Genomic DNA, 27,668 nt, shown 5'->3' with positions numbered 1-27,668 from the left:
AACAAATAGCACAAAATTCTCAACATAAATATATACCAAGAAACCAAACATTTCTCAGGAACTATCATCCAATTGTGACCAACTAGAGAAGTTGGGATAATATTAGATTAGAAGCCACAGCCAATGGCATTGTAATGTGTAGTACCAGACTGAAAATTGCAGGTTTTATAAAAACCAAAGTAAAATTTATAAAAATCAATTGTGGGAAATAAAAGAACAAGAGTAAATTAGCAAGATACGTAGGACTTTGGTAAACGTTTCTTTCCTATATTAAAAAAGGAAAATGAGAAGTAAACATTGATCACTTAGATGCTGAGAGGAGAGAAATTACAATGGCAATGAAGGAAATAGTATAGGTATTAAATACAACACTTAGATAATGCTTTTTAGCTAATGATATATCATGAGGCATTTCATATCGGGCCAACTACAACAGTGAGTTATGCGAGATGACAATAGGCCAGCTGACCAAAAGTGCAACCAAAGAGGGAGAAATTAAGGAAAGCCTCTCAAGAACAAAGTGAGATAGAAAGTCAGAGAGAGATAAACGGAGAATTTCATAAATTAGGGCCCAGGCAACTGAAGGCATGGCTACTATTGTATACAAGACCAGGCTAAGTGGAATATAAATAAATAAGGTTTGTAGCTCAGGTTGAGGTTTATGGTGTAGGTTTGCTCGCTGAGCTGTAGGTTTGATATCCAGACGTTTCATTACCTGGCTAGGTAACATCAGTGGCGACCGCCAAGTGAAGCGAAGCTGTTGTCTCCTGCTTTCTATTTCTATCTTTCTCCTGGATGGGGTTCCTGGGGTTTGTGGTGTTGTCATTTCCTGTTCGTTTTCTGAGGGGTTGATAGATGGCATCTAGATCTATGTGTTTGTTATAAATCTAGATGCCATCTATCAACCCCTCAGAAAACGAACAGGAAATGACATCACTACAAACCCCAGGAACCCCATCCACGAGAAAGTTAGAAATAGAAAGCAGGAGACAACAGCTTCACTTCACTTGGAGGTCGCCACTGATGATGTTACCTAGCCAGGTAATGAAACATCTGGATATCAAACCTACAATTCAGCCAGCAAATCTACACCCTATATAAATAATTGAGTGGATTGTGGAGCCGGAGGAGATGATAAAAGACCAAGGCCAAGTATGAGAAATTTAAAAACACAATGTTGCTTGACTGTGAGCTAATACTGGCTTTGAGTACTGGGGGTGATAGGGGATTACAACTTGCAAGACAAGACAAGAGTTGTAGCTCCGTGGATGACCTCAAGTTCCCAGAGGCTAGAAGTATATTGGAATAGTCAAGTTTGGACGAAACAAAAGCACAAACATTGCCAAGAACAGATTCTTCGTGGAAGCCATACTAACTACTGGAGCAGGAAGGGAAGCCATTGCAAGTGATTTTCTGGCTGTGGTTAGAGGTGCAAGAATGTGACAAGAGCAATGAAATCAAGTGGGAGAAGGAGATGGTGCAGTCAACTGCATTGTAACTGTCATGGAAAAAATGGTATGTGTCTGTCTTCTCAGTAGATGACATAAAAGGCTTACAAAATTGTGGGAACCTAGGAACAAATGACAGTGAAAAATTTTAGCAGTAAGTGAAAATTTCTCATCATAGGGTGGTCTTCTTTTTGAAAGGGGTTCGAGCATTTGCATTGCAAGTAGTGCATTGAACCTTCATTAGGTTTGTTCCTGGGATGATAAGATTGACCTACGAACAAAGGATCGGCAAACTTGGTTTATATTATCTGGTGTTTAGAAGGATTAAAGATGATCTAATTGAAACATGGAAGATTCTATAGAAGCTTGACAACGTACACTGTTTTTGTTTTGGCCAGAACTAGGGAGGGGCACAATCTTAGGGCAATCAGATGGATTACTCAGATCTGAGAGGGTGATATTCTTTTCTCAGAGAGGTCGTGCATGTTTGGAATTGTCTTACCCAGATGGCTGTGATTGCTTAGTTATCCATATGTTCAAGGTTGAGAGATTAACTTTTCACTGCAACGAATCAAGCAAAATCGGTATGAAGTACAATTACATCAAACCTTAGTCATTAACCTACTGAATGAGAGACCAGCTTTCTTTGGGGGGTGAGGTCTAATATTCTAATTGTGCTCCTCTTCTGTATGTTCTAAAATTAAGTAACAATTATAAATTTCATTTGCAAGGAATATGTCTGAGTTGTGAACAAGAAAAGATTAGGAGCCAGATTAAAAAAAAAGTGGGAAGCATTTTGCCAACAGAAAGAAAAGCAAACAAGATGTATGACTTTCACTTGAAATGAATGGGCAGGTTTACTCCACTGCAACTCAATTACATGTGTTTTAATAGATTAATACTCAAAACTAGTAACCAAATCTTACCAAGCAGTATTCAGGGAAAACAAAAAGGAGTACCTGTAGTGTCAGGTAATTGTGAAATCCCTCGCAGTGCCAAGGCCCAAGCCAATCTGACTACAGCCTGTAAGCCTGTTAGCTTCCAAGGCTGGGAGTTCTGCAGTTTGCAATGGATAGCAGTGACGTACTGTCGTTCTGTTAACAATGGTAGCTGATGAATTAATTCTGACGAGAGAAAATATTTTAACCTTTTACAAAAAAAAGGATGAACAAACTCACATCAAAATGCAATTAGAAACCTATTTTAACCTTTTAAAAATGATGGGAAGAATAAATTCACCTCAGAATGCAATTAGTAACCTACTCATTTCATTTACAGACCTATATCTCCAGTGAAACACCTGTCCTTCAAGTGAAGTTGTTAATTATACAGTGAAATGCCCAATTTTCATGCATGACCATATATAACACTTATTTCGCTAAGAGGGATCATCAGACCCATCTTTTTGTTCATTGATATGCATTTTCTGGACAGTGTTACTGGAATTAGCTAAGTGTATCCTCAGCATTCCATTTAATCTTTCCAGTTTACACTGTAGCCTGGGGGAGGTGAAATGAAGACCAGGAGATATACAATTTGAATGCAGATGCACATTACCTGGACTTCATAGCAGATCCATTCCTTCATAGCAAAGCTAAACTTTAAAAGAGTCAGAGCCAGCTACATGAATTGTGCCAATCCTATAAAGAAAGGACAGTTCAGATGTGCAAGCCAACCCCTGTTAGTTCCTCACTCCATAAAAGAGGATGTTACACTATGTGCATCATGGCGAAAAGCACATGAAACCCTTGGGACTCACCATCCTGCATCAATGAAACCTAAAGCTCCCAACGAGGGAGTAAACCTAACACACAAAAACACACTAGTAAATTCAAATTAACTGTATCATCACAGGACATATATGTGCACTTTATCATTCGTCATGAACTTAGCAACAGTGTATCTGACCAGTTTTAACTTATGTGATTTATAATATTGAGACACAATACACAAACAAACATTAAACCAGTTATGTTCACAATATCTCCAACTAAGCCTAGTACAAATGGGAAACCTTTGTTCGGTTGGTTCCAAGGTTGTTACCTCAAGGGAAGAGGCACACCACTCAGTACAAATACCCTGTAGGGTTTATTCAGCAACTGTAGGAATTTGGCTGACAAAGACGCAAACCAAACAGCTTCCAGCATTAGCCAGACAAATAGTTAATCGCCTTGCTCGGTGCCTATCAGAGACTGGGGATGGACACAGTCAGAATGTCACTTTTTATTGATTCTGTGTAATATTTGATGTATTTACCTTTCAAAGCAGTAATAAATGAAAACAGAAAATGCTAGAGATACTCAACACACCTTAGAGTACAGCATTTGTGCTTCAGGCTGTTGACAGCAATTCTGATGAATGATAATTGACCTCAAACATTAACTTTTTAAAAAAGATTTCTCACATCCATGTCATTGTGCTTTTGTTAGGGGTGTGTGTGTACGTGTATGTGTGTGTACACGTGTGCGTGTGTGTAAGTGTGTGCACATATCAACATATTTTACACAGATCACGGTGACATATCAGATTAGGGAAACAGGCTGAGGGTATTCAAAGGAATACCTTGTTGCAGTCTAAGACTCTTGGAGAAATTTGTCAGATTGGACTTTGAATTTAGATCAGAAAGAAACAGCGATGTGTTTTGAAAACGTAGGATTATCAAATCTGCTGTCTATTTATACAAAGATTGGCTGAACTTATTTGTAACTTGAATGAGTTTGCTATTTATCCCCAGCATACAGCCTTAACGTGCAACCAGACCAAGTGAAAATGCAAACTAAAATTTTTGTGGTAATATTTCCAGATAGCTGACATTGGAAAGATTTTAAATATACTGCTGCCAAAAACATTTCTTTCTCATGTCTCTCATACCTTCTCGATCCTCGGTGACATGCTCCAAAAAGCTGATATCAAAGCAATAGAGCAGTGCCATGAGGAGAGCCAGGTTCACATTTTCCAATGTGCCGTCAGCCTCTAGTGTGACGCACTCCATATGGGAAATCAGGAACAAGGTGTCATCTTTGCTCAATGGTGTCTGACAGGCCCACGCAAAGAGGCAGTCTGCCAAAGACTGACGGCATTCCTTGATCAGATCAGAGACCTAGAGAATCAGCAGAGAGATGCTTTCATGTCCTGCAAGATTTGAAACACAACACATACATTTTGTTCCAAAGAGAGTGTTCACGTTAGGCTAGCCTAAACAAACAGAAAAGTGTCAAGAGTGACATGTAGGTTTAACAGATTATTTTTATGCATGGTGCCCTAATACAAAGACATCTTCAGAGCAAATATGTTTGGAGAGAGGGAGGGAGGGAGGGGGAAAGATGAGAGGAAGAGTGAGATTTGGATCTCAAATACAGGTCAGACTTGAATATGGCTGGTTTAAAGCTACATTTAGTTCCTCAGTTAACACAGCAGTATAATTAAAACTATTGTGTTGTGGGAGCTACAAGACAATACTCAAAAATATTTACACGCAAAAGTAACATCTGAAGCAGAAGCATTCAAGAGCTTTTGAGAGTCTAAAATACAGACAATATTACTGAACCTGATGAATATTAATCTGGTAATGGCAGGTTGGAATTAAGCAAGACCATATTTACACCCAATTGAAACTCTGGGATAAAATTATGTAAAAAAAAGCAATCAATCCTATTTATACAAGGTTGTTTCTGACTATGTAAGGGATCTAAGAGACTTTCAATAATGCGGCACAAGGAAAGTGCAGCAGAAGTTTGGGCAAAATTCGTGGGGAAGACATTTAGGAGGAGGGGGAGGGGAGGAGAGCCTGGGTTTTCGAGGCATAGTGGAGTCAGTTGGGAGGGGCAGAGGGTGCAAGCAGAGACTGGAGGATTGGAAGTAGTGGGGATGTGGTTGCAGGAATGCAAGCAGGCAGGGTAAATGGTTACAAAGGAAGGTGAAGGACTTTTTTTTGTTTCTCAAGCCACAGATCCTGTACACATTTATTCTTCAGTATTTCAAACATTCAAAGACGTTTATATCAGCTCCTCCATCAATTACTAAGCAAAAGAAATGCAAATCAAAGAAAGTGTTCTCTTACCCCTTTGCGATGAGATGCATTGCCCAAGCCACGGGCAGTTTGCAGTTTTTCGAACTCATTATTGAGGTTTATTTGATTGATCAAACACAACACCTTCTGAGTCAGCCCCTGCTCCATCAATTCGTCAGTAAACCGTGTTGTCATGGATACAAGCTCTGAACTGCAAAAAGGATTGAACTTTTACTCCCAACGTGTGAAATGATTGTTCTCCACTCAGTAAGTTAATCTTAGTCATGTAGCCAGAACCCGAGTCACTTTTAACCATGAGAATAAATCAGCGGACTACTGCATTTGAAAAAATGGTATATTTAATGGAAATAATATGAAAAATATTCCACGTTAAAGTTTACTTTGTGTAATGTAGAGTGCGCATTACCAATCTCTGCACTGGAGGTCCTCTCTGCCCCAAAGCAAATATACGATGGGGACAATTTCAGGCTACCAAGACTTTGAGTAAGGTGGCCGCTTCCTATTCCCCATTCTAGCTGGGGTCATGAGGCAATTATTGTGCTCCTTTTCAAGTCAACCAATTTGGAGCCAATTCAGGACTAAACATGGGATCATGCTGGTACATGTAACTCAACACACCATACAACATCTAAGCAGTGGCATTATTGAAGTTAAATAGAAAGACACGTAGAATCCAATATACTATGTGTTTTCTGTCATATCTTTATTTTTGAACAATGCTGTTTGAGGAGCCCACAAGAAGCAGATTCAGTAATGGTACCAGTTTTGAAGTTTTATTGTGCAGTTATTTAATTTGATCAGAATTATGAACTGACCTGAGCTCCAGAGTCCAAGTCTTGCCTTGTCGCGATTGTATGAGAGAATGCAAAGAATTTGCAATGCACCTCTTCCCATCCCAATAAAGCAGTATCGCAACCAAGCCACGAGTCAAACCAGGAAAACGGGGCAGCTGATGCTCACCTGTAAGACAAATATGGTCAAGTAAGAGGTATTCATAAGGCAGCTAAAAATCGATCACCAATCTGTTTGGCAAATGAAGTTTAGAGAGCAGATACTTGACAACGGATCCAAATTTCTCAAGAATGACCTACAGGTAACACACAGTTAAAGAAGCCAAAAAGCTTTTCAGAGTTGGGGAGAGGATGGTGACATAGGAGTGTTTTGGATGATGACTGCAAAGGTTGAGGTGGCTCCTTGCTTGGGTGACGCAAAAGGCACCTGAAGATGTCTCAATGTCATATTGTTATTAGTATTTGCATATCCACTCAAGTTATAGAGAATTCTACAGCAGGCAAATTAACTGTACTCCATCATCCAGGTAATGCTTCCTCCTTAAAATACTAACATTGATATTCTCCATTCTGATAGCTCTTCCTGCTCCCCTTCATTGTTAGAAGAGGACTAACCACCACCTGACACATATTTCTGTCACATTTGAAATGAAGAATATGCTGTACAACAGTTACAGACAAAAGCTGTCTACATTCGATACTAGTGATGCAGATTTTCCGAAATAGCTCTGAAGGAAAACGTTGCCGGGGCTTGCATCTCAATAACAAGTTTACAAAAGACACTCATCTTAAAACCCACCTTTATTTTGAAACCTAACTTGGAATTAAGCAAACAAAAATTTATCAATTTCAATGACACTAAAAAGTTGGTGCAAATCTGCCAGTGTGGACTGGCACTATAACTTCCCAAAGTTCAAATCTTACTTCACCACACCAACTGCAATGTCAACACACTACATTTGGTACTCAGAGCTTGTTTTCTAAAAAGAAAAAAAAAATGGTCCTGCTGGATGCTGTCCTTGGGGAAATCTGGCTGGTTTACACTGACATTGTGAGACTCGTACTTTGGGAATCGACAAGGAAAACACTTGACTAACATCAACACAAAAAGCAGTTTACTAACTGGAAACATTGGCTGCCATCGTAACCTGGAGCACAATGGAAATAATTGTCGAGGAGAGCATTCCGTGCCACAGTTAAAAGAATTCTAATAATATGTTTATGAAGGATTAATTCAAATACAAAGAAACAATTACAAATGGGTCAAAACTGAAGAATCAAAGCTACTGTTCAGCATTCAACTCCACAAGGTAGTGCCTTTCGGATGCTATATTAAACGGAGGCCACATCTGTCCTTCAGCTGAAGGTGAAAAAAAGTCACCCGGCTCTATATGAAGACAAGCAGGAAAGTTCTCCCTGGTGTCATGGAGATTAGTTGCGTTTAGTGATCTTGGTTCAACGATAACCTACTCGCCAACACATGGCTGTTTGTTGAGTTTACTGTGTGTAAATTGGCTGCTGCATTTTGCATTGCCAAATGGTGACAAAATTTTAAAATGATTTAATTGGTTAGCATTTAAAAAAAAAGCACTAGAGCTAAGCAAGACCTTATTCCTTTAAACACAGAAGTCCCAGAAAAGAATAGCCGAATTCGGTCACAATGTAGTGAGCTTTGATTTTAAGTAAAGAAGCAAAGTGGGTAGATAAAAGAACATATGAACAGTCCAGGAAGAACAGAGATGAAGAGAATAGACACATGAGAGGTAACATTATAGCTGAACAATAATGAATGCAATATGCTTTGTGAATTGTTCAGATAAAGCACACAGATGCAAATGTTAATGACAACGGTCCTGTGCTCAGCTATCAGAGTTTGAAACACTATTTCAGTAAAACCACTCACAGAATAACTTCAAAAGCACAGACCTGCCAGCAGTAACTCCACTGCAGAAAGCTCTCCGATGTCAAAGAGGTCACTCAAAATGAAAGCCTCGCTGATCAGCTGTTCTGGAAGCAGCCTGGTTCCCTGCTGACCCTGGATAGCAATACCATCAATGCTGGCTTTCTTCACTTTCTCCCGGTGCTGTACATTTTTAGCCTGAACCAAAAAAACTTAGATCAATCCCCATTAAATCCAACTTCACAAGGACCCTCTTGTCAGATCAATACAGAAGTTAAAATCAAAGTTTCTATATTTGCTCCTTCAAAGATTGCTACATATTACTTTTTCTCAGTTCTATTACTCAAATCAGTGAATGACTGCTGTATTAACAGCATGTCATAAGAATTGGGAAAATCACAGTTAAAAACTTGTTGTTTACGACAGGAGCCATATCAAAAAATCAGAGGTTCAATTCCCAATATTTTCTGTGAGCTGACCTGTTAAATGGATGCTCAACAATTGGTCTCTGTCATGAACCAAGACTCGACTACCTGTTGGTCATTTCTCGTTAAATGAAAAAACATCTGGCAAATATTAATCCATTGGAGACTGGAGGATCTTGTTGTTGTATGCTGTTGATTTACCAGGCCTTTTATTTGGGTTCTCAACTCTGCATGAGTCGCTTTATTTTGTTAAATGAAGTTAAGCTGGTGCAGACCTTCAGACCTGCCTTTTCTCTTGTGATCCATCTGCACGTCTCCACTGGTAGAAATTACAAAATAAACAGGTGTGAAAAACTCACCGGATTCTTGAAGAGAGAGATGAAGTCCGGCTTGTGCTTTTTGAGTGTGAGATCCAACAGGTGAACAGCTTCTGGAACACGCTTCCAGATCACATTCTCCACCGTCTGCCATATCTCTTTGTATGGCCCCCACAGACTGGCAGCTGCACAAAACAGAAGCCAATCAATTACTCATTCGTGGCCACATTTTTCAGGAAAGTCCTAAGATATGTTTAAAAAGCTTCATTACTTGAAAATAAGCTCTTGTCTAAGAATTTTGTATTGAGCCACAACGTACTTCAGTAAGCCATGAAAAGGCAACTTAATTCAGTGCCTCACTCTATGGAACAGCAGGGACTTCATAAATGTTAATAAAATGGTTTCTATGAGAGTTCACTACTAAATCACCTTTTTAAGATCCTGAGCACTCAGGACTGAACTTTATTCATAAAACAAACAGACAAACTAAAAAAGAATGAGAATTCAAAAATCCTCAGTACCACTTGAGCACTACACCAAAATATAACTCAAGCACACATTACTGAGATGCAAAATACTCAATGAACCATAAAGCAGAGATGTACTACTAAGACTTTATAAAGCTCTGGTTAGGCCCCATTTGGAGTACTGTGTCCAGTTTTGGTCCCCACACCTCAGGAAGGACATACTGGCACTGGAACGTGTCCAGCGGAGATTCACACGGATGATCCCTGGAATGACAGGTCTAGCATATGAGGAACGGCTGAGGATACTGGGGTTGTATTCGTTGGAGTTTAGAAGATTAAGGGGAGATCTAATAGAGACGTACAAAATAATACATGGCTTTGAAAAGGTGGATGCTAGAAAATTGTTTCTGTTAGGCGAGGAGACGAGGACCCGTGGACACAGCCTTAGAATTAGAGGGGGTCATTTCAGAACGGAAATGCGGAGACATTTCTTCAGCCAGAGAGTGGTGGGCCTGTGGAATTCATTGCCACGGAGTGCAGTGGAAGCCGGGACGCTAAATGTCTTCAAGGCCGAGATTGATAGGTTCTTGTTGTCTAGAGGAATTAAGGGCTACGGGGAGAACGCTGGCAAGTGGAGCTGAAATGCGCATCAGCCATGATTGAATGGCGGAGTGGACTCGATGGGCCGAATGGCCTTACTTCCACTCCTATGTCTTATGGTCTTATGGTCTTATGATACTCTTAATTTCAACTGACTTATATCATCCAGGTTTTAGATGTAGAAAACTTTCCTGAATTTATTCTCATATAAAGGTGATTTTCTGTCAGGGAGAATGGTAAAACAGCTCTTTCTAAAACAAAAGAAAATTATAATGAACACAGAGCAATCCTGGGTGATCTTGTGCATGAAACATGCATGTACAGCAGCGATTAAGAGGGTTTAGCCTCTCGTGCAAGGGTATTGGTGTAAATAGATTTTCCTACAAATATAGGGGCTTTAATGAAACTATATCCAGAATAGAGGGTGTATATTTGGTTTCTTTACATAAGAAAGGATGTTCTGCCTTCAGCGAGGGTGGAGTGAAACTTATACTTTATTCCTGGCATGAGGATTAGCCTATGAGGAAAGTCGATTTTCACTAGATTTCAAAAGTGTTGATTGCATTGAAACACACAATTCCTAAGGAGGTTTGGCAGAGTACAAAGGAACCATGATTATCCAAATATCGATTATTGCAATTTCAGATCAACCGAAGATGATGTCAAGGTCCTGCAAAAAAGTTTCAAAGAGGCAGGATTTACCTGCACTGAAGAACATGTGAAAACGCTGGAAAAAACAAAGAAATACACGCAGCTCAAACATCAGCAACTAGGTAAAGGTCGGTTACACAGCTCTTTGCAGTGTTTTACAGCATTCCTGTCACTTTACCGGGCCGTTCATGAAAAAAAGAGGGGCCCGGAACATAAAAGCATGCACAAGGCGGTGCTTCTGTCTTTCTATCGTGACATTTCAGTTCCTGGAAACTGACAATGCTCTTGCGATCGTAGAAGCTGTCTGGGACCTTGTTTAATGCTGTGATTTCATATAAAATACAGTATTTTTGTGATGTTAAGGGGTTAGACTTTCTCAGTTTAACCTGTATTTGCAGAATGTAAAGATTAGATTGTTTAAATAGCAGACTCATTAAAATTATAGATTTAAACAAATTCTCCAGTAGCGCACAGCATTAGATGAGTCAGGCTTCCCTTGTTTAAGGTAAAATAGCTTATCTGAATAATCAATTATCCGAACAAAATACTGCCCACCCATCTTGTTCGGTAATCGAGGTTCCTCTGTAGATGCCAAGAGGCTGCTCTCCTCCATCAAGTGTCATTGTCTAAGGATGAGAAGGTCAATTAGACATTTATTGAAGAGAAATTTCTTCACCAAGATGGCTGTGAATCTTCATAATTCACGACGTGTACACTTTGGGCTGTAAATGCAAACCAACAGATTATTGTTGGTTTGGGAAACAAAGGAAAATAAGCAGGAAAACAAAATTATGTGTAAGATCTGTCATGATCTTATTCGATAGAATGTACGAAGTGTACACACTACTCATACTTCTTATCTGTCAATATGTTTGGGTAAGGTTGTAAGTTTGCTTGCTGATTTGTTCTCAGACTTTTTGTCACCATCCTACATAACATCATCAGTTAGCCTCCGACAAAGTGCTGGTATTATGTCCTGCTTGCTATTTATCAGTCTTGGTCTGTTGTGGTGGGTGATATCACTTCCAGTTCCTTTTCGGAGAGGCTGGTAAATGGGATCCAAATCAATGTGTTTTTTAAATGGAGTTCCAGTTTGGATGCCAGGCCTCTCTGAATTCCTGCGCATGTCTTTGTTCAGGCCGGCCCCAAAATGGATGTATTGTCCCAGTCGAACTGGTGTCCCTCTTCATCTGTGTGTGTGGATACTAGTGACAGTTGGTCATCTCTTTGGTGGCTAGTTGGTGCTTGTGTATCCTGGTGGTTAGTTACCTGCCTGTCTGTCCAGTCTAATATTTGTTGCAATCACGGAGAGGTATAGCACGGAAACAGACCCCTCTCCCCCTAAACATATGCCTTCTAGGCTAGGGCTGTTTTCCGTGGAGCGTTGGAGGGGGGGGGGGGGGGCGGTGACCTTATACACGTTTATAAAATCATGAAGGGCATGGCTAGGATAAATAGACAAAGTATTTTCCCTGGGATGGGGAAAACCAGAACTAGAAGGCATAGTTGTAGGGTGAGAGGGGAAAAGATACAAAAGAGACCTAAGGGGCAACGTTTTCACTCAGAGGGTGGTATGTGTATGCAATAGGTTGCAGAGGAAGTGGAGGAGACTGGTAAAGTTGCAACATTTTTGTTGTGGTTCTGTTCACCGAGCTGGGAATTTGTGTTGCAGGCGTTTCGTCCCCTGTCTAGGTGACACCCTCAGTGCTTGGGAGCCTCCTGTGAAGCGTTTCTGTGATCTTTCCTCCGGCATTTGTCGTGGTTTGAATCTGCCGCTCCCGGTTGTCAGTTCCAGCTGTCCGCTGCAGTGGTCGGTATATTGGGTCCAGGTCGATGTGCTTATTGATTGAATCTGTGGACGAGTGCTATGCCTCTAGGAATTCCCTAGCTGTTCTCTGTTTGGCTTGTCCTATAATAGTAGTGTTGTCCCAGTCAAATTGATGTTGCTTGTCATCTGCGTGTGTGGCTACTAAGGATAGCTGGTCGTGTCGTTTCGTGGCTAGTTGGTGTTCATGGATGCGGATCGTTAGCTGTCTTCCTGTTTGTCGTATGTAGTGTTTTGTGCAGTCCTTGCATGGGATTTTAACACTACATTTGTTTTGCTCATACTGGGTATCAGGTCCTTCGTTCTGGTGAGTTGTTGTCCGAGAGTGGCTGTTGGTTTGTGTGCTGTTATGAGTCCTAGTGGTCGCAGTAGTCTGACTGTCAGTTCAGAAATGTTTTTGATGTATGGCAGTGTGGCTAGTCCTTTGGGTTGTGGCATATCCTCGTTCCGTTGTCTTTCCTTAGGCATCTGTTGATGAATTTGTGCGGGTGTCCATTTTTGGCGAATACATCATATTCTTGTTCTTCTTCCTCTTTTTGCAGTTCTGGTGTACTGCAGTGTATTGTGGCCCTTTTGAATAGTGTCTTGATGCAACTTCTTTTGTGTGTGTTGGGGTGGTTGCTTTCGTAGTTCATTTTTAAAGGCAACTGGATAGGTATATGAATAGGAAAGGTTTGGAGGGATATGAGCCGGGTGCTGGCAGGTGGGACTAGATTGGGTTGGGAGATCTGGTCGGCATGGACAGGTGGGACCGAAGGGTCTGTATCCATGCTGTACATCTCAATGACTCTAAGGTCTCCTAAGGCCCTTTGTGGTTCACATTTCCCCATTAAAGTTTTAAAAATATATGTTAGTCATGTTTCATGACAACGCTCAAAATGTCAGTGATATGTATGACTGAAGACTTAAGTCAGCAAGTGAAAAGATATACTTGTAGCTTTTTCTGCTCTCAGAAGTATGTGCCCATTCATCCACGGCACATTTACTCAATTGCTGAAAATGTGTTGCTGGAAAAGCGCAGCAGGTCACGTAGCATCAAAGGAGCAGGAGAAATGACATTTCGGGCATGAGCCCTTCTTCAGGAAGGGCTCATGCCTGAAACATCGATTCTCCTGCTCCTTGGATGCTGCCTGACCTGCTGCGTTTTTCCAGCAACACAGTTTCAGCTCTCATCTCCAGGATTTGCAGCCCTCATTTTCTCCTAGAACATTTACTCAATTACCAAGTGATTGATGCGCTTCACGACCAATACTTAAACTCAAAAACAATATGCTCTTGGCATATTTGTCTGTTTATTAATTTATGACAAGCCCTCCAATGGTGAATTCTCTTCATTCTTTCCCTGATCTTACTGATATATTTTACTCTCTACCGAGACTTTTCGTTCTCATTTCTCCCTCTTCCCCATGGCCCTCCATTCCCCCTTGCCAACTCCTTCTCCACCCCACTCCTCATCACCCATCCATCCCCCACCCAAGTCTCCCTCCACCATTCTCCAAATCATTCATCCTTTCTCAGTAGGTTTCACATATTCAGGAAGGAAAGATCACATCCAGAGTGAGACTCAACCTGAGTAAGTACGTAGTTTGGGGAATTTGCAGGCAACGTGGCAATAGAACAGGATGAACTGAAGCCCAAGATCAGGACCCAGCAGAAAAGAGTGACATCAAAGGTAAACATTAAGTTCATTGGTTGGTGATAGCTACTAATTTGACTATCTGTTACAGGTTACTTTCAGATTGAAGATAAAGAGAGGAAATACTCACAGGCCACAAACTACAAGACAAAACTTTAGAATAGCATATTAATAAAAAAGTAAATAAATTAGAGGTGCAGCACCAGGTGATGTGTTGTGCTTATATGATGTGGGAGCAGGCTCATCATGACCACAGCTGCACCAAGTGTGGGATGCTTGAGGAACTCTGAGTCAGAGTTGATGAGCTGGAATCTGAGCTTCCAATACTACCACATATCAGAGAGGAAGTGAGTTACCGGGATACCATGTTTCAGGCGGCAGTCACACACCTTAGATTAACAGCCTTGAGTTTGGTCAGTGGTCAGGGACAGGAGCATGTCAACGAAATTGTGGGTATCACGTGCATGCAAGGGAGAATCAGGACCCGTAACTAAATTTCCAAGGATACACATCCTTTCAAATGGACAGGCCAATGAGAAGAGGTTGCTTTGTAAGTATGAAATTAAATAGATATCGAGAAGTGATACAGAGTCAGGAGGCGTAGTATCTGTGTGGATAGAGCTTTTGAGCTGCAATGGAACAAAGCATTGATCGGAGTTATACAGGCCTCTTAACAGTGGTCAGGATATGGAGCAGAAAATAAATCAGGAGATAGAAAAGGCACTGTTCCAATAATCGTGGGGGACTTCAACATGTAGGTGGACTGGGAAAATCTGGTTGGTAGCAGATCACAAGGAAAGAAATTCGTCAAACATTTTGGAGATGTTTTTGGAGTAGTTTGTGGTACAGCCCACAACGGAACAGGCAATTCTGCACATGGTGATGTGTAATGATGCACACTTGACTAGGAAGTTAAGATGAAGGAACCCTTGGGGGGCAGTGACCATACTATGATTGAATCCACCTTGCAGTTTGAGGGGGAAAATCTGGAATCAGATGTAAGGATATTACAAGTGAATAAAGGTAACTAAAAAGACATGAGGGAGAGGCTGGCCAGACTTGATTGGAAGTCAAGCCTGGGAGTTTGGGGATAACTTGGGAAGAACAGAACTTCATTCCAAGGAAGGAAAAACTTACTAAGAGATGGATAGGCACCATGGCTGACAAGGAAGTCAGGGACAGCATGAGAAAGCAAAATAAAAAGTACACAAAGCGGTGAAGATTAGTGGGAAACCACAGGATTGGGACGCCTTTGAAAAACCAGCTGCAGATAACTAAAAAAAAGCAGGGGGCGGGGCAGGAGGTGCAGACAGAAGATGAAATAGGACAGTAAGCTAGCTACTAACAATAGAAAATTGCAGAAACTTTTTCTTGGATCGCTGTAACATAAGAGATGTAAGAGTGGGTACTAGACCAGTGGAAAATGAGGGCTAAAGTAGTAACAGGAAATAAAGAAATGGTGGACAAACTGAACAGATGCTTTTATCTGTTTTCACAATTAAAGACACCAGTAGCATACCAGAACTTCAAGAGAGTTAGGGCTAAGGTGAATGTCGTGGCCACATGAAGGAAAAGCTGCTGGGGAACATGCAAGTTCTGAAGGTGGACAAATTACAGGGGTCAGTGTTGGGACTACATTATTCACATCACACATTAATGACCTTTCAACACCAGATTATAGTCCAACGGGTTTATTTAAAAGTATAAATTTTCAGAGTGCTGCTCCTTTGTCAGGTCGCTCGTGGGACAGCATCATAGGACACAATTTATGATAGAAGATCAAAGCGTCATATAACCAATGTGATATACTGAACAAACCTAGGTTCCTGTTGTCTTTTTTTGCTTAGAATGGGGATACAGGCTTTGATTGATTAATATGTAAATCACAGAACGTCTTTCAAGTAACATAAGGTTTTAGAGTGTGAGGTTCGAGTGCAAGGTTTTAAGGTGTGAGGTTAGAGTCTGTCTGTATCCCAACCTTGAGTCAGACTGATTCTTTTTGCAAAGTAGGAAGTTGTAAATTGTCACATGGACTAACTACCTATAGATTGTGCACTTTTGGAATAAAATAAAGTATATCTGCAAATACTTGCCCACCCCCATCTACACCCATCCCACCACTTGGCTACTGTCTCCCTACACCACACGTACATCACCAACCCCCACCCCACCCCCCCAAAACAATCTGGCCACCATCTCCCTCCCCACCCACCATCCAGCCACTGTATCCAGCACCACATCCTATCCACCCGCACCTCCACCCACTATCTGGCTACTGTCTCCCCCCTCCAAACCCAAACCCATCATCCAGCCAGTCTCTTTCCATATTCCCCTACCCCACACCCACCACCCAGCCACTGTCACCCCCCCCCCCCCCGCCCCCACCAGTGTCTCCACCCATTCCCACTATCCAGCCACTGTCTCTCTTCCCCTCCCCCACCCTAAGGCCACCATCTCCACACCACTCCCTAATCATCACCCATCCCCTAATGGATCCTACTCACTCTTTCCCTTGCACTCACCACATCCACACACCCCTTCCCCGATCAGGCAGTCTCCCCCACACCTTTCTTGCTTCCCCTCTCTCCCTCGCCCACTGCTCCCGCTAAGTTCTTGTCTCCTCTTGGAAGATGAACAAACGCGGGCAATGGGCGAGTGATTGTAGTGAACTAATGGCTCACCCCCCCCCCCCCCCGATCCAGTGTTGGGATCAGAGGGTTGAGAAGTCTCCCCCCGCTGTGGGGTGCTGTGCGGGACGGGCGGACGCTGAGGATTGTGTGTATTTTTTCACTCTCTTTACTCACTAACCTGAATTTACCGCCATGGTCCTGGCCGCCATCTTGGAGAGGAACCGGAACCGAAAACCCCCGAGTTGTCTTTTGGGAGAAGGGAGGGTGTCCTTCCCGCCAAACAGCTCGACCGTGCCCACAACACGGCGATCGACAGGGCGCCCGTTAACTCTCGAGTCAACGTCCACGTCCCCCCCCCCCCCGGATCTGCCGGCCGCGGGAGGACACGTGACAGTCCGCACAATTCCAGACTACAAGCCCCAGCATGCCACATCGCCGGAAATACCCCCCCCAACCCCGCCTCCCTTCACTTATTTAAAAATATCACATCAAATTTCTAAGGGTTGCCCTTTTAGAAAAAAAAACGTGCTTTTCACGATTGCTTCGAAGAAATATTGGTTTTGAGAAGGGAAAAAAAACTGTCGGGGTGAGATGTTTGAAAAAAGGCCAAGGAAGCGGCCGTTTGGGCGGACTTCTGGGAAATGTGCTTGACACTGAGCCGCGATAGACTACATCCCCTATAGTACACAGCGAACGGCGATCCCGGGGGCGGGACTCCGAGTGAAAGGGTAACGGTTGCCGGTGGAAGGAGCAGCGCATGCGCAGCTGCTTTCCTGCGCAGACTCCGTCCCGAGTTTCCTAAGGGAGAGGAGAAAAAAAGATGGTGGCTAGTGTGTAAATTGGAGCAGCGCCGGAGATATATAATTATATATCAAATTATCCGCAATAGAGGAGCAGAGGGAGCTATTCCGACTAAAGAAGACAGACAGAGGAAAGGGTGGGGAAGAAACAAGGAAAATCAAACCCCCTTTCCAGAAAACTAAGGCCAGTAGACGGTTCCAGGGAAAGGACAAGAGCGTTGGGAGCTCCTGCTGAGTTTGAACTGTGAGTCGGTGAGGGCTGAGAGGGAGAGAGACTAGGGGAGCCTGGCACCTCAGCTGCTTACTGCTACCCGGAGGCTTCAGCGGTACATCCAGGCCGGTGCGGCCTGTCTCTTTACCACCACCACCACCCCCCCCCACTCTGATCCTCCTCCAGCATCACCGGGGAGCGACACCACGCCGGGCATTTCACCGGCAAAGGTTTGGGGGAGAGCAGGCGGGCAGGCCCGCCGGCCGGCCTGAGAGAAAGCCTGTCTTCTCAACATTAGAGAGTTGCAGTTGTTTTGAATGTGGTGATAGGAGAGAGATTCGTGTGCTGTTCCTTAACCTCAACCGTTTCAGGATATGTCCGGGAAAGGGTTGTCCTTCCTTCTCCTCCAAAGCGCAATTTTTATTTCTCTTTTGTACAACCTCTGGGATTGTGAATTTGCAACGCCTCTCAATTTTTTTTAAACCAAAAGTTCATTCGCTCCTTTTGCAAGTATGTTTAAGGATAGGCAGTATGACTTAACTTTGCTGTAAGTGTTAATCTATTTTCACTGAGGATCAAGTAGGCATGGAACAGGCCAAAATTTCGTCTTAAATGTTGCTTCATTGTTAAGTTGGGAGGAGTTTATTGAAACGAGCACAAGATATGATGGTTATTATTTATCCATCTGGGAGTCAGTACCAATATTTTTGCCCTTAAAACATGAGCAAGTACTTCTCAAGCAGATTATTCATTCTTCTGTCTTTAATATTTTATATCTTGGGGACTGTAAAGACTGACTGAAGTTAGGATTTATCTAGTTTAATTTGGGGAGAATAATGTATGGAATTGTAAATTAAATTTTTTTTAAAGAAAATCAACAAATTTACCAATGAGCTTTGAAACAGCAATTCAGGCATGAGATTTGTGTATCAACTTCTAGTGTAAAATGGGAGACAAAGAGAGTTGGTCTAATCAAATTGTAAAATACAATACAAATTGTGTAGAATTTTTCTAAGATTTTTATTATGTCAATGATAGAAGGAAGAGTAATTATTAAATTTTGTTTGAAATTCTAGTAAATGCTGGGCTTGCACAAGAGGTTGAAGGAAATAGGGGGTTACTATTGAGGAATGAAAACATCATATTGCCTATATTAACTTTATTTTAAAAGAAAAATGTTAACACAGCTGTGTTTATACCTGTACCTTGTGCTCATGGCCCACGTTGAATGGTTGCTGTCCAATTTCCATGGAGCTGTAAATTTGATGTAAATTGTTTAATATTTCAGTTTAGAAAACAAAATACTCACTAAAGTTGCAAACTAACACTTTAGAAATCTAATGTAGGGTATGACCTGTTGACACCCTTGGTTAACTGAATAAACATGGTGCTATCTAGTAATTGTTATCGAGGAATGACCAACCTATGCACAGCAACAGTAAAGTTAATTGGCTTTGTGGATTGCAAAATCTAACTTGAATGATTATTTTGCAAATGCAGTGTTATGGTGGTGGAGAATGTTCTTGCTGTGTATGTTATGCAAAATTTATTCTCGTGTGTCATCATGAAAGGGGATGCTGCCCAGATAAATTTTTGCATCGCTTATTTTATCTCACTTCTACTGAGACCTTTTGCTATGATGCAATGCTGTCATATTTGGACCGAGTGGTCATAATTCACCCCCAAGCTGGAACAGGAGATGAAATATATCATTTACCCACCGAAAGGTGATGCCATTTTTGAAGCACACCAAATTGATTCCTTAAATTAGTTCAAAGAAGGTACTTGATCTGAGATCCCTTGTCGATGTGATCTGAAGTGTTCAGCAGAACTTGCTGAGTCTGTATGTTGGTTTAGCACTGACTGTTTGTCTCATGGTGAGACACATTAATGGAATCCTGGATTTGAATATTGAGCTTAGCTTGACTGGCCCTTCTGTTGGGGTGATATTTCAACAAATTCCTTGTTGGTCCAACTAAGACAGATGAATTAATTTTGTCGATCAACGTTAATCAGAGCTGTTTTTGTATTAAGGTACACAACCTGTACCATTTAATATAAATCTATAAATCGGTTGTCTGCACTTGTTATCGCAAACACCATTAATCACAAAAACCCAGTCCCATAATAATGACGTATTTGTGTTTCATTTGCTCTGATGTTGTATCTGAATTAGGTGCAGGATTAGGAGACTCAATTGCTTGACCCATTTCTGCCACGTGATAGCATCATGGCTGATGTGATACTCCAGATTCTCATTAACTACAATAACCTTTCATCTTTGTTTAGCAAGAAACTCTGCTGTAGTATTCAAGGACTCTGCTTACACCAGTGAGAAACAGAAACCCGAGGATTCATGAACCTCAAAGATTTTTCTTCACTTCAGTCTTAAATGGGCAGTGACCCCTAGTTCTAGACTCGCGTGCGAGCATCCTTTCCCCATGTAATATTAAGGGGTTTTGACTAAGTGCATGCTTCAAGCAAGTCACCTCTTTTTCTTCTGGTACAAACCTGATCTATCCAACCTTTATTCCTAAGATAACCTGCCTGCTTCAGTCCTAGTGTGGTAAACCCTTTCTAAAATAATTCTAAAAATATTTAGATTCTTCTTCAGTTAAAGAAACAAGTCATATGGTCTCACCAATACCCTGTCCAACAGAAGCATAATCTTTTACTTTTGTATACTCTTCCTCTCAATAAAAAAACACATTCACTTCACTTTCTAAATTATTAGCTGTCTATCAATACTTTGTTATTTGTGCACCAGGGCACTCAGTTCCATCAATCTCTGATCTCTTACCATGTAGATAACATGTTCCTTTTTTTCTTCCTGCCAAAATGGACAATTTCAGATTAAGGAGCTGGAACAACTGTCCTTAAAGCCCTGGTCTGGGGCAAGGGAAGCAGAACTAAGGGTAGCAGTGTGAACCAGGGTTTCTTATCATAATTCACTGCATGGTGCTGAGAATAAATATGCATATATGAATGCTCAATTACGACAACATGACTCTGAGCTTTGTGATTGACCATCATGCGAGGAAGCATGGTCTCTTTGACCAGGATTCGGAGTGTATCTGTCTCAGTGGAGGTCTGTGCTTCCAGTTGTATCTGCAAATGGGTAGCCAATTTTTGAATTTAGTTGAAAGTTTTGAATGTTTTGGTAGATTAGGACAGAGTCTTTGAAATTATAGTCAGTCTAATGAGAAATAACATACATTTTGTCATATCACTTTAAATAGGTTTTCTGGCCTTATAACCAAAGGTTTTTGTAAAATTCCCATCGTAATATGTACAAATCATGCAATGGACTGTGCACTGGAACATCTGCCCATTCACTGTACTTAACTGATTTGAGAAAACATCCAGCTTTGGAGGGCTGGAAACATGCAAGGAAATACAATGAAATATTTCTTTCTATATTAGCATTGTTAATTGTCTGTTTTCTTTTGAATAACTTTGTAATATACACAGCCTAATAAATGTGCTTACTGCTTTGTTGAACAGTAATCTCAGTGCATTCTTACTGTCCACCTAGCTAGCTTGAACATTTAGAATTGACTGTTTAACTTCAGTTTCCTGCTTTCCCTTCTGCATCTGAAGTTACTGCACCTGCTGAGTTATGCCTCCAGACCTGTCAATACTTGTGCTGCTAACCAATCTTCCATGTATGTCTGAGCATACATTAAATGTGCTATTCTGCTTCATATTTAACTTCTTCCTGAGCCTTAGATGTTTCTGAAGGAGTCACAGGAGTGACACTTCAGGTAATTTATTTTACTTTCCCTATTTTTGCTGAAAGGGATTATGGGTGGTTTGTAGCATTCCAACTATGTCCACTGACTAATAATTGAACCTGAGTGACCCCAGTACAAATAGTAATTTTTTTTCCCCCAAATTGATTTTCAGTAGCTTCTGCAATTTTGAGGGAATTTGTTGGGTGAATGTCCCAGTGAAGGCTGTGATCATGCGTGAATTGATTTGACATTTGTCTATTGCTCCACTGTCTGCTTGCTTCAGAGTTTATCTGGGAAGCATGTTAAGTTCCAGTAGTATTGTGGTTAAAAAAGGATAGGTGCAGAATCTGTTGTGGGTATATTTAGTGCATGAGAGACATTGCTATTTTGCTTGGGTGATGAGCAGTTTATTTTGCTTGATGGTCTGTTTATTGTGTAGGACGAGATATAACCTTGCAATGTTGACCACACTTAATTTTGGTGCCAGATCTGTTTCAAGAAAATCAGCTGGCTTTTAACAGCCATCCTGGCAGCAGCGATGATGCATAAGTCAGTAACTGTTCAATGTCTTAGTTAGACTCATCAAGCATCATGTTGCTCAGACCTGTTGCATCAGTGGAGCAGAGAAAGAATATGCTTTGTTATCACACATCTGTGGAGGCCAAAAGAGTGTAATGCCTCCACAAGCAGAGGCTGCAAAGAACCTAACAGAGAAAAAAATACACACTTCAACTCTTCGTGTGGTTGAGATCCCAGTGGCAGTATTCCCAGCTGAGTTAGAAATGTGAAGTATTTTGGGGTTCACCTTAATGTTTTGATAGCCCTGTATTTCATTTGGAATTAACCCTTTTAATGTAGCTTAACATTTCCAGTCTTCTTTTGGAATCACCAGAATGAGATCAGGGCCTTTCATCCTGTTCTGCCATTCAATTAGAGCATAGCTGACCCATGACCTAACAACGTCTGCCTTTTCCCTTCATACTTGGGAATCAGAAAAAAAAACCTTGATTTTGAAATTTAAAATTCTAATCATTGGCACAGTGGTTAAGACTGTTTCACAGTGCAAGAGACCTGGGTTCAATTCCCACCTTGGGCGTCTACCCAAAATGCCAAGTGTTCTACTGATAATACAGGTCTCCAGACAAAAAAAAACCATGATGAAAATGTGTAGAATTTTTAACCATCAGTGTTCTGCTGAATGTTTGGTATGAAACAGTATTCATATATCAGTTAGTTGGAATAGTCACAATGTAGAGTTAGCCTAGCGATAATTAATGCATCAATGAATTGTCCATCTAAGAGGAGGTAAGTTCACATGTGAGATTTGTTTCTTTTATATTGATACTGTCCATTGAGAGTTATAATCGTGGAGCATGGCAACAGACCCTTTGGTACAATTCATCCATTCCCACCAGGTTTCCCAAACTAAAGTAGTCCCATTTGCTAGAATGTGGCCCATATCCCTTAACCTTTCCTATTCATGTACCTGTCCATATGTCTTTTAAATGTTGTAACTGTACCTGTATCTACCACTTCCTCTGGCAGTTCATCCTATATAGGACCTACCCTCTGAAAAAGTTGCCCTCTGGTCCTTTCTTAATTTTCCTCCTCTCACCTTAAAAATGTGCCCTCTAGTTTTGAACTCCCCGACTCTAGTGAAAAGACTTTTGCTCTTAACCTTATCTAAGCCTGTGTTGATTTTATAAACCTTAATAACATCAACCCCTCAACCTCCTACGCTCCAGTAAGAAAAGTCCCAGTCTATCCAGCGCCTCTTTATGACTCAAAGCTGCCAGTCCTGGTAACATCCCTGTGAGTCTTTTCTGCACCCTTGCCAAATTAATGATTTTCTTCTGAAATCAGGGCAACCAAAACTCTACACAGTACTCCAAAAGTGGCATAAACTACATCCTATACAGTTCTAACTAGTATATTCAATACTCTGACCAATGAAGGCAAGCGTACCAAACGCTACTGCCTCCATCCTGTCCACCTGTGACACCACTTCCAAAGAACTGTGTATGTAACTGTCTGAGTCTCTGTTCCTCAACACACTCCAGGGCCCTACCATTAACTGTGTAAATCTTGCCCATATTCGACTTCTCAAAGTGCAACACCTTGCATTTATCCAAATTAAACTCCATTTGCCACCCATTGGCCCAGCTGATGGAGATTTTGTTGTGCTGAGATAACCTTCACTGTCCACTATACCACCAATATTGATGTCTCTGCAAACTTGCTAACCATTCCTTCGACATTGTCATCCAAATCCTTTCAATAAATGGGAAATAACAGTGGACCCATCACTATGCTTGCAGTACATAGAACCTAACAGAGGTCAGACTGGAAAGTCACCCTCCGTCTTCCACTGTCAAGCCAAATTTGTATCCAGTTGGCAACCTCTCCCATAATCCTGTGTGATCTAACTTTATTAGCCAGTCAATCATGCGGAACCTTATCAAAGGCCTTTGCTAAAGAGCGGAGGACAGGAAAGTCAAATCTTCTCTCTCTCTCATGTTTTGATGTCTTCAATGTCTGAACACGTTTCACAGTAAACAGATTATTTTTGAGCTTTAGTCAAAAGTGGCAGCAAAATTGCCCTGAAGGTCTCAAACAGCAGGCACCAACCTGGAATCTTGCTTTTTTTAAGTTGATGTTGCTTGAGGCTTAAAAGGATTCCACATATAATGCCAGTTTGAGGCCTTAGTTGATGCATTGTAATCATAGAACATTAGAGTAGTTGGGATGAGGAAATTATTATTTACGTTGAGTGAGTTACAGATTTCAGAAGATCTTAGTTCTCTGAAGTGCAGCATTTGGGCAACATGACAGCTTTTGTGTGTTGCAAATAAGAAACATGTTAACCTGCTTGTTGCAATCTTAAGGGACTCTACCTGCATTTTAATCAGTTTTGTCATCGGGATTTGTTATGTGGTAAAATTCCCAGACTATTCAGTTCTGCCATGCTGATGTTTTTGCTTCTTGGCTTGTTGGGGGAACTTCAAGCAGAACATTGAGGGTGGATCACTAATCACTGCAAATCTGTGCTGGAAGCAGTGAAAAATTTGAAGTTCTGAATTAAAAAGTTGCTACCAGGTGACTGATGCTTGACAGTGTTTGGATGGCCTCTTCAGTGTTAATAGATATCCTGAAACATCTCATGTACGAAAGCATGAAAACTCAATTGTAGATGAAGAGTTAGAAAAAACTCGTGGGCTGTTCATCACTTAGTTGGCATCAGAGAATAGCTCTGGTAGAAATACTTGCACATATGTGGAAACTGACTGCACATGATAAGCAGTTTGATGGCCTGTGTGCAAACACAGAAAATGAGTGTCAAGTAAAGAACCCTGGATTATACTGAAGGTAATCATGTGATTGCAAAAAGAAATGATTGCTCGAGATGTCATGTGTGGTGGAGTCAAGTGTGAAACCACTGTTCAGATGGATTGTAGAGTGGAGTCTACTGGCTTAAATATCAATGTTACTTCATTTGGCTGAGCTTGGTAATGATCTGCACGATCCATGTTGTTAGAGACAAGAATTGGTCCAAGCACAAAACCCAATTGTTGGAATAAATTTGCTTCAGATCAAGATATTTCTCACGTAACGGGGAAATTCTTGGGAGCAATGTATTGCAGCGAACTGATCTAATCCAGCCTTCTTCTTCTTTGAACAAGATATTTTGAAGTTTAGTGTTTGCAGCACCACAGCCTATCCTGCAGAAGTGTTTGAATAGTGGACAAAGAATTTTTTTTGTTTCTGACTGGAAGAAATTCCAAATGGGTATTTGGCACAAGCGCTTAGCATTAGTCTGGATTGTTTTTGTCAGCACCATCATATGTGCTAACTGCACATGCTCACTGGCCTGTTGAACATCACATTGGTTCTGTTGATGCTGTCTGACCTCAGTAAACTGGTCAGTTCAAGTCTGGACTTATCGAGTGAATTTATACTTCAGATCACTGTAAACTCACCGGTGCTTTGTCAGAGCCGTTGTCTTCTCAATGGGATGTCAGGCTGGTGCTTAATGTGCTGTGCTGGGGTGTGAGTAAAAGATCCTGTGGTGCTGTTAGAACAGGAACAGAGATGTTTTCTGATAAACAAGCCGTCCTACCCCCTTCAAGCATGAAAACAATATGACTGCTTCAATGTAATTCCGAATTTGGTCTTTGGGCATATCCAGCAATGTGAGGAGACTTTATATAAGTACAAAGCAAAATACAGTAGATGTTGAAAATCTGAAATGCTGAGTTGCATCTCCTGTCAAGAAAAAAAATGAAATTAATGTTTCAAATATGTTAACATCCATCACAAGTTCTAGACATGATTTTACTCTTTCCGACTTGTCTTGAGTGGAGTGTAAAAGTTTTCAGTTTCTGTTTTTCTTTAAAAGAGGAATGTTAGTTCTGCTACCTTTTTAGTATGCGCTCATTTAATTCCGTTTTCACCAACATGAAAATTGGTTAAAATTCTGCATTTGCCAATATACTGCACTGCTTTTTGTTTCCTGCCCTGAACACAGATTATTTTGTTTCAGATAGTTGTTTGGTAGGATAGAACTTGAGTCATGCTGAAAAAAGGCAAAAAGAGGACACTTGCCAATCATATTGCGTAAATGTTTGTTTTCTCCTCTGGTGGCTTTTCTTGCAATTTGTCCTGATAAGTGCAAAACCTAAAAGCTTCAATTTTTTTTTATTTCAGTAATCTCATTCTTTTTGTTAGAAGCAAAAACAAAAGCTGCAGTGACTTTTGCGTCACTGAAATAAATTCATGTGGGGTTGGGCAGACAAGGGACCCAATCATCCTTCGATTAGGAAGTAAGAATAGGCCATTTGGTTTTTAAACAAGTAGCAAGTTGAATTGCGTCATCACTGGTTAGCAACAGCATTTTAAGTTTCATAGCCCTGAAGCCCTTAATCAAACAAATGTCAATTTAATTACAGTATTGACATTTATTCTGTAGTGTTTTTTGGGGAGGAAGTCACAGATTTCCTTCATCCTATGAAAGATGATTCCCAAATTGCCAAATGCTAATTTTAAGGTAATGCCCCTTTTTCTGAACCCACCCATCAGGGGAATTTAGTTTTCTTTGATCCACCTTATCAATCTGAGAGTCACTTTACACGTGAAAGTTAGACACCCTATAACAATCAGATTTCATTTGTGCAGATGTAACCAATGACACCAAGCCCCGGTGTCATTTTGGTGAATCATCTGTAATGTGCACCCTCCAAGACCAGTACCAGTACTCTTCCGAAGGTACAGTTCTCACAACGAAATTCATTATAGTAAACAAGAGTTGCGCAACTGCGACTCACGCTTTCCTTCCAATTTCCTGCAGCATTTCATGATCTTTTTAAATAATTTTGTGTATCTGCCCATTAAATTTTCATGGTTGCAGTACTTGGGATGCTAAATCTCCATTTTCTCTGCAGTTCTTAGCATCTAATCATTTGAAAAGTAATTTCTTTTTTAGTTGACCGTTCATTCCCCACATTAACATCAGTGTACTACAAAATTGTCCATTCACTTAATGTGTCAAAAACCCTTCCCATCTTTCTCCTCATCTCTATGTTTACTGTATTGTCTCAATGTAGTGTTTTTATGAAACGAAGATGGCTGAATCAAGTCACTTTGAAATACAAGGAAAAGTTTGAAGTCAAAGTATAGGTCAAAGAGTCATAGATATATTTTCACCAAGGAAACAGACCCTTCGGTCCAACCAGAAATCCTAGATAAATCTTGTTCCATTTGCCAGTACTTGTCCCATGTCTCTCTCAACCCTTCCTAATCATATACCCATCCCGATGCCTTTTAAATGTGGTAACTGTACCAGCCTCCAGCACTTACTCTGGCAACTCGTTGCAGACGTGCACTACCCTCTGCATGAAAAAGTTGCCCGTTACGGGTCCCTTTTATATCTTTCTCCTCTCACCTTAAACCTTCTAGTTCTAGACTCCCCATCCTGGGGAAAAGACCTAGTCTATTTTCCCTATCCATGCCCCTGATGATTTTATCAATCTCTATAAAGTCACTCCTCAGGCTCCGACGCTCCAAAGAAATCAGCCCCAGCCTATTTAGCCTCTCCCTGTAGCTCAAACCCTCCAACCCTGGCAACATCCTTGTAAGTCTTTTCTGACCCCTTTCAAGTTTCACAACATCCTTCCAAAAGTAAGGAGACAGAATTGCATGCAATACGC

General features: G+C 41.1%; 2 protein-coding genes across 4 annotated transcripts in view; one reads left to right on the top strand and one right to left on the bottom strand.

Annotated features, from left to right (window-relative positions):
- nup205 (nucleoporin 205) overlaps positions 1–17,095 on the bottom strand; it is a 108,128-nt gene extending 91,033 nt beyond the window's left edge. The window contains exons 1-7 of one of the 3 annotated variants that reach the window (XM_072552470.1): positions 16,899–17,095; positions 8,954–9,096; positions 8,196–8,367; positions 6,294–6,438; positions 5,509–5,668; positions 4,320–4,548; positions 2,408–2,572 (exon numbers count right to left, since the gene is read on the bottom strand). In XM_072552470.1, the coding sequence (XP_072408571.1) occupies positions 2,408–2,572; positions 4,320–4,548; positions 5,509–5,668; positions 6,294–6,438; positions 8,196–8,367; positions 8,954–9,096; positions 16,899–16,929 (1,045 nt within the window). In that variant the 5' untranslated portion in view covers positions 16,930–17,095. Of the gene's footprint in view, positions 1–2,407; positions 2,573–4,319; positions 4,549–5,508; positions 5,669–6,293; positions 6,439–8,195; positions 8,368–8,953; positions 9,097–11,184; positions 11,315–16,898 lie in introns of those variants that run through there. The other 2 variants (XM_072552469.1, XM_072552468.1) reach the window with 2 other exon arrangements.
- A 396-nt stretch (positions 17,096–17,491) lies between these two features.
- cnot4b (CCR4-NOT transcription complex, subunit 4b) overlaps positions 17,492–27,668 on the top strand; it is a 169,085-nt gene continuing 158,908 nt past the window's right edge. The window contains exon 1 of the mRNA XM_072552467.1: positions 17,492–17,764. The gene's annotated coding sequence lies outside the window, so the exon portion shown is untranslated. The remainder of the gene's footprint in view (positions 17,765–27,668) is intronic.

This window comes from Chiloscyllium punctatum, chromosome 32, assembly GCF_047496795.1.
Source record: "Chiloscyllium punctatum isolate Juve2018m chromosome 32, sChiPun1.3, whole genome shotgun sequence".
NCBI classification, from domain to species: domain Eukaryota; kingdom Metazoa; phylum Chordata; class Chondrichthyes; order Orectolobiformes; family Hemiscylliidae; genus Chiloscyllium; species Chiloscyllium punctatum.
The sequence above is the reverse complement of the archived record's forward strand: the minus strand, read 5'-3'. Positions and strand labels throughout refer to the sequence as shown.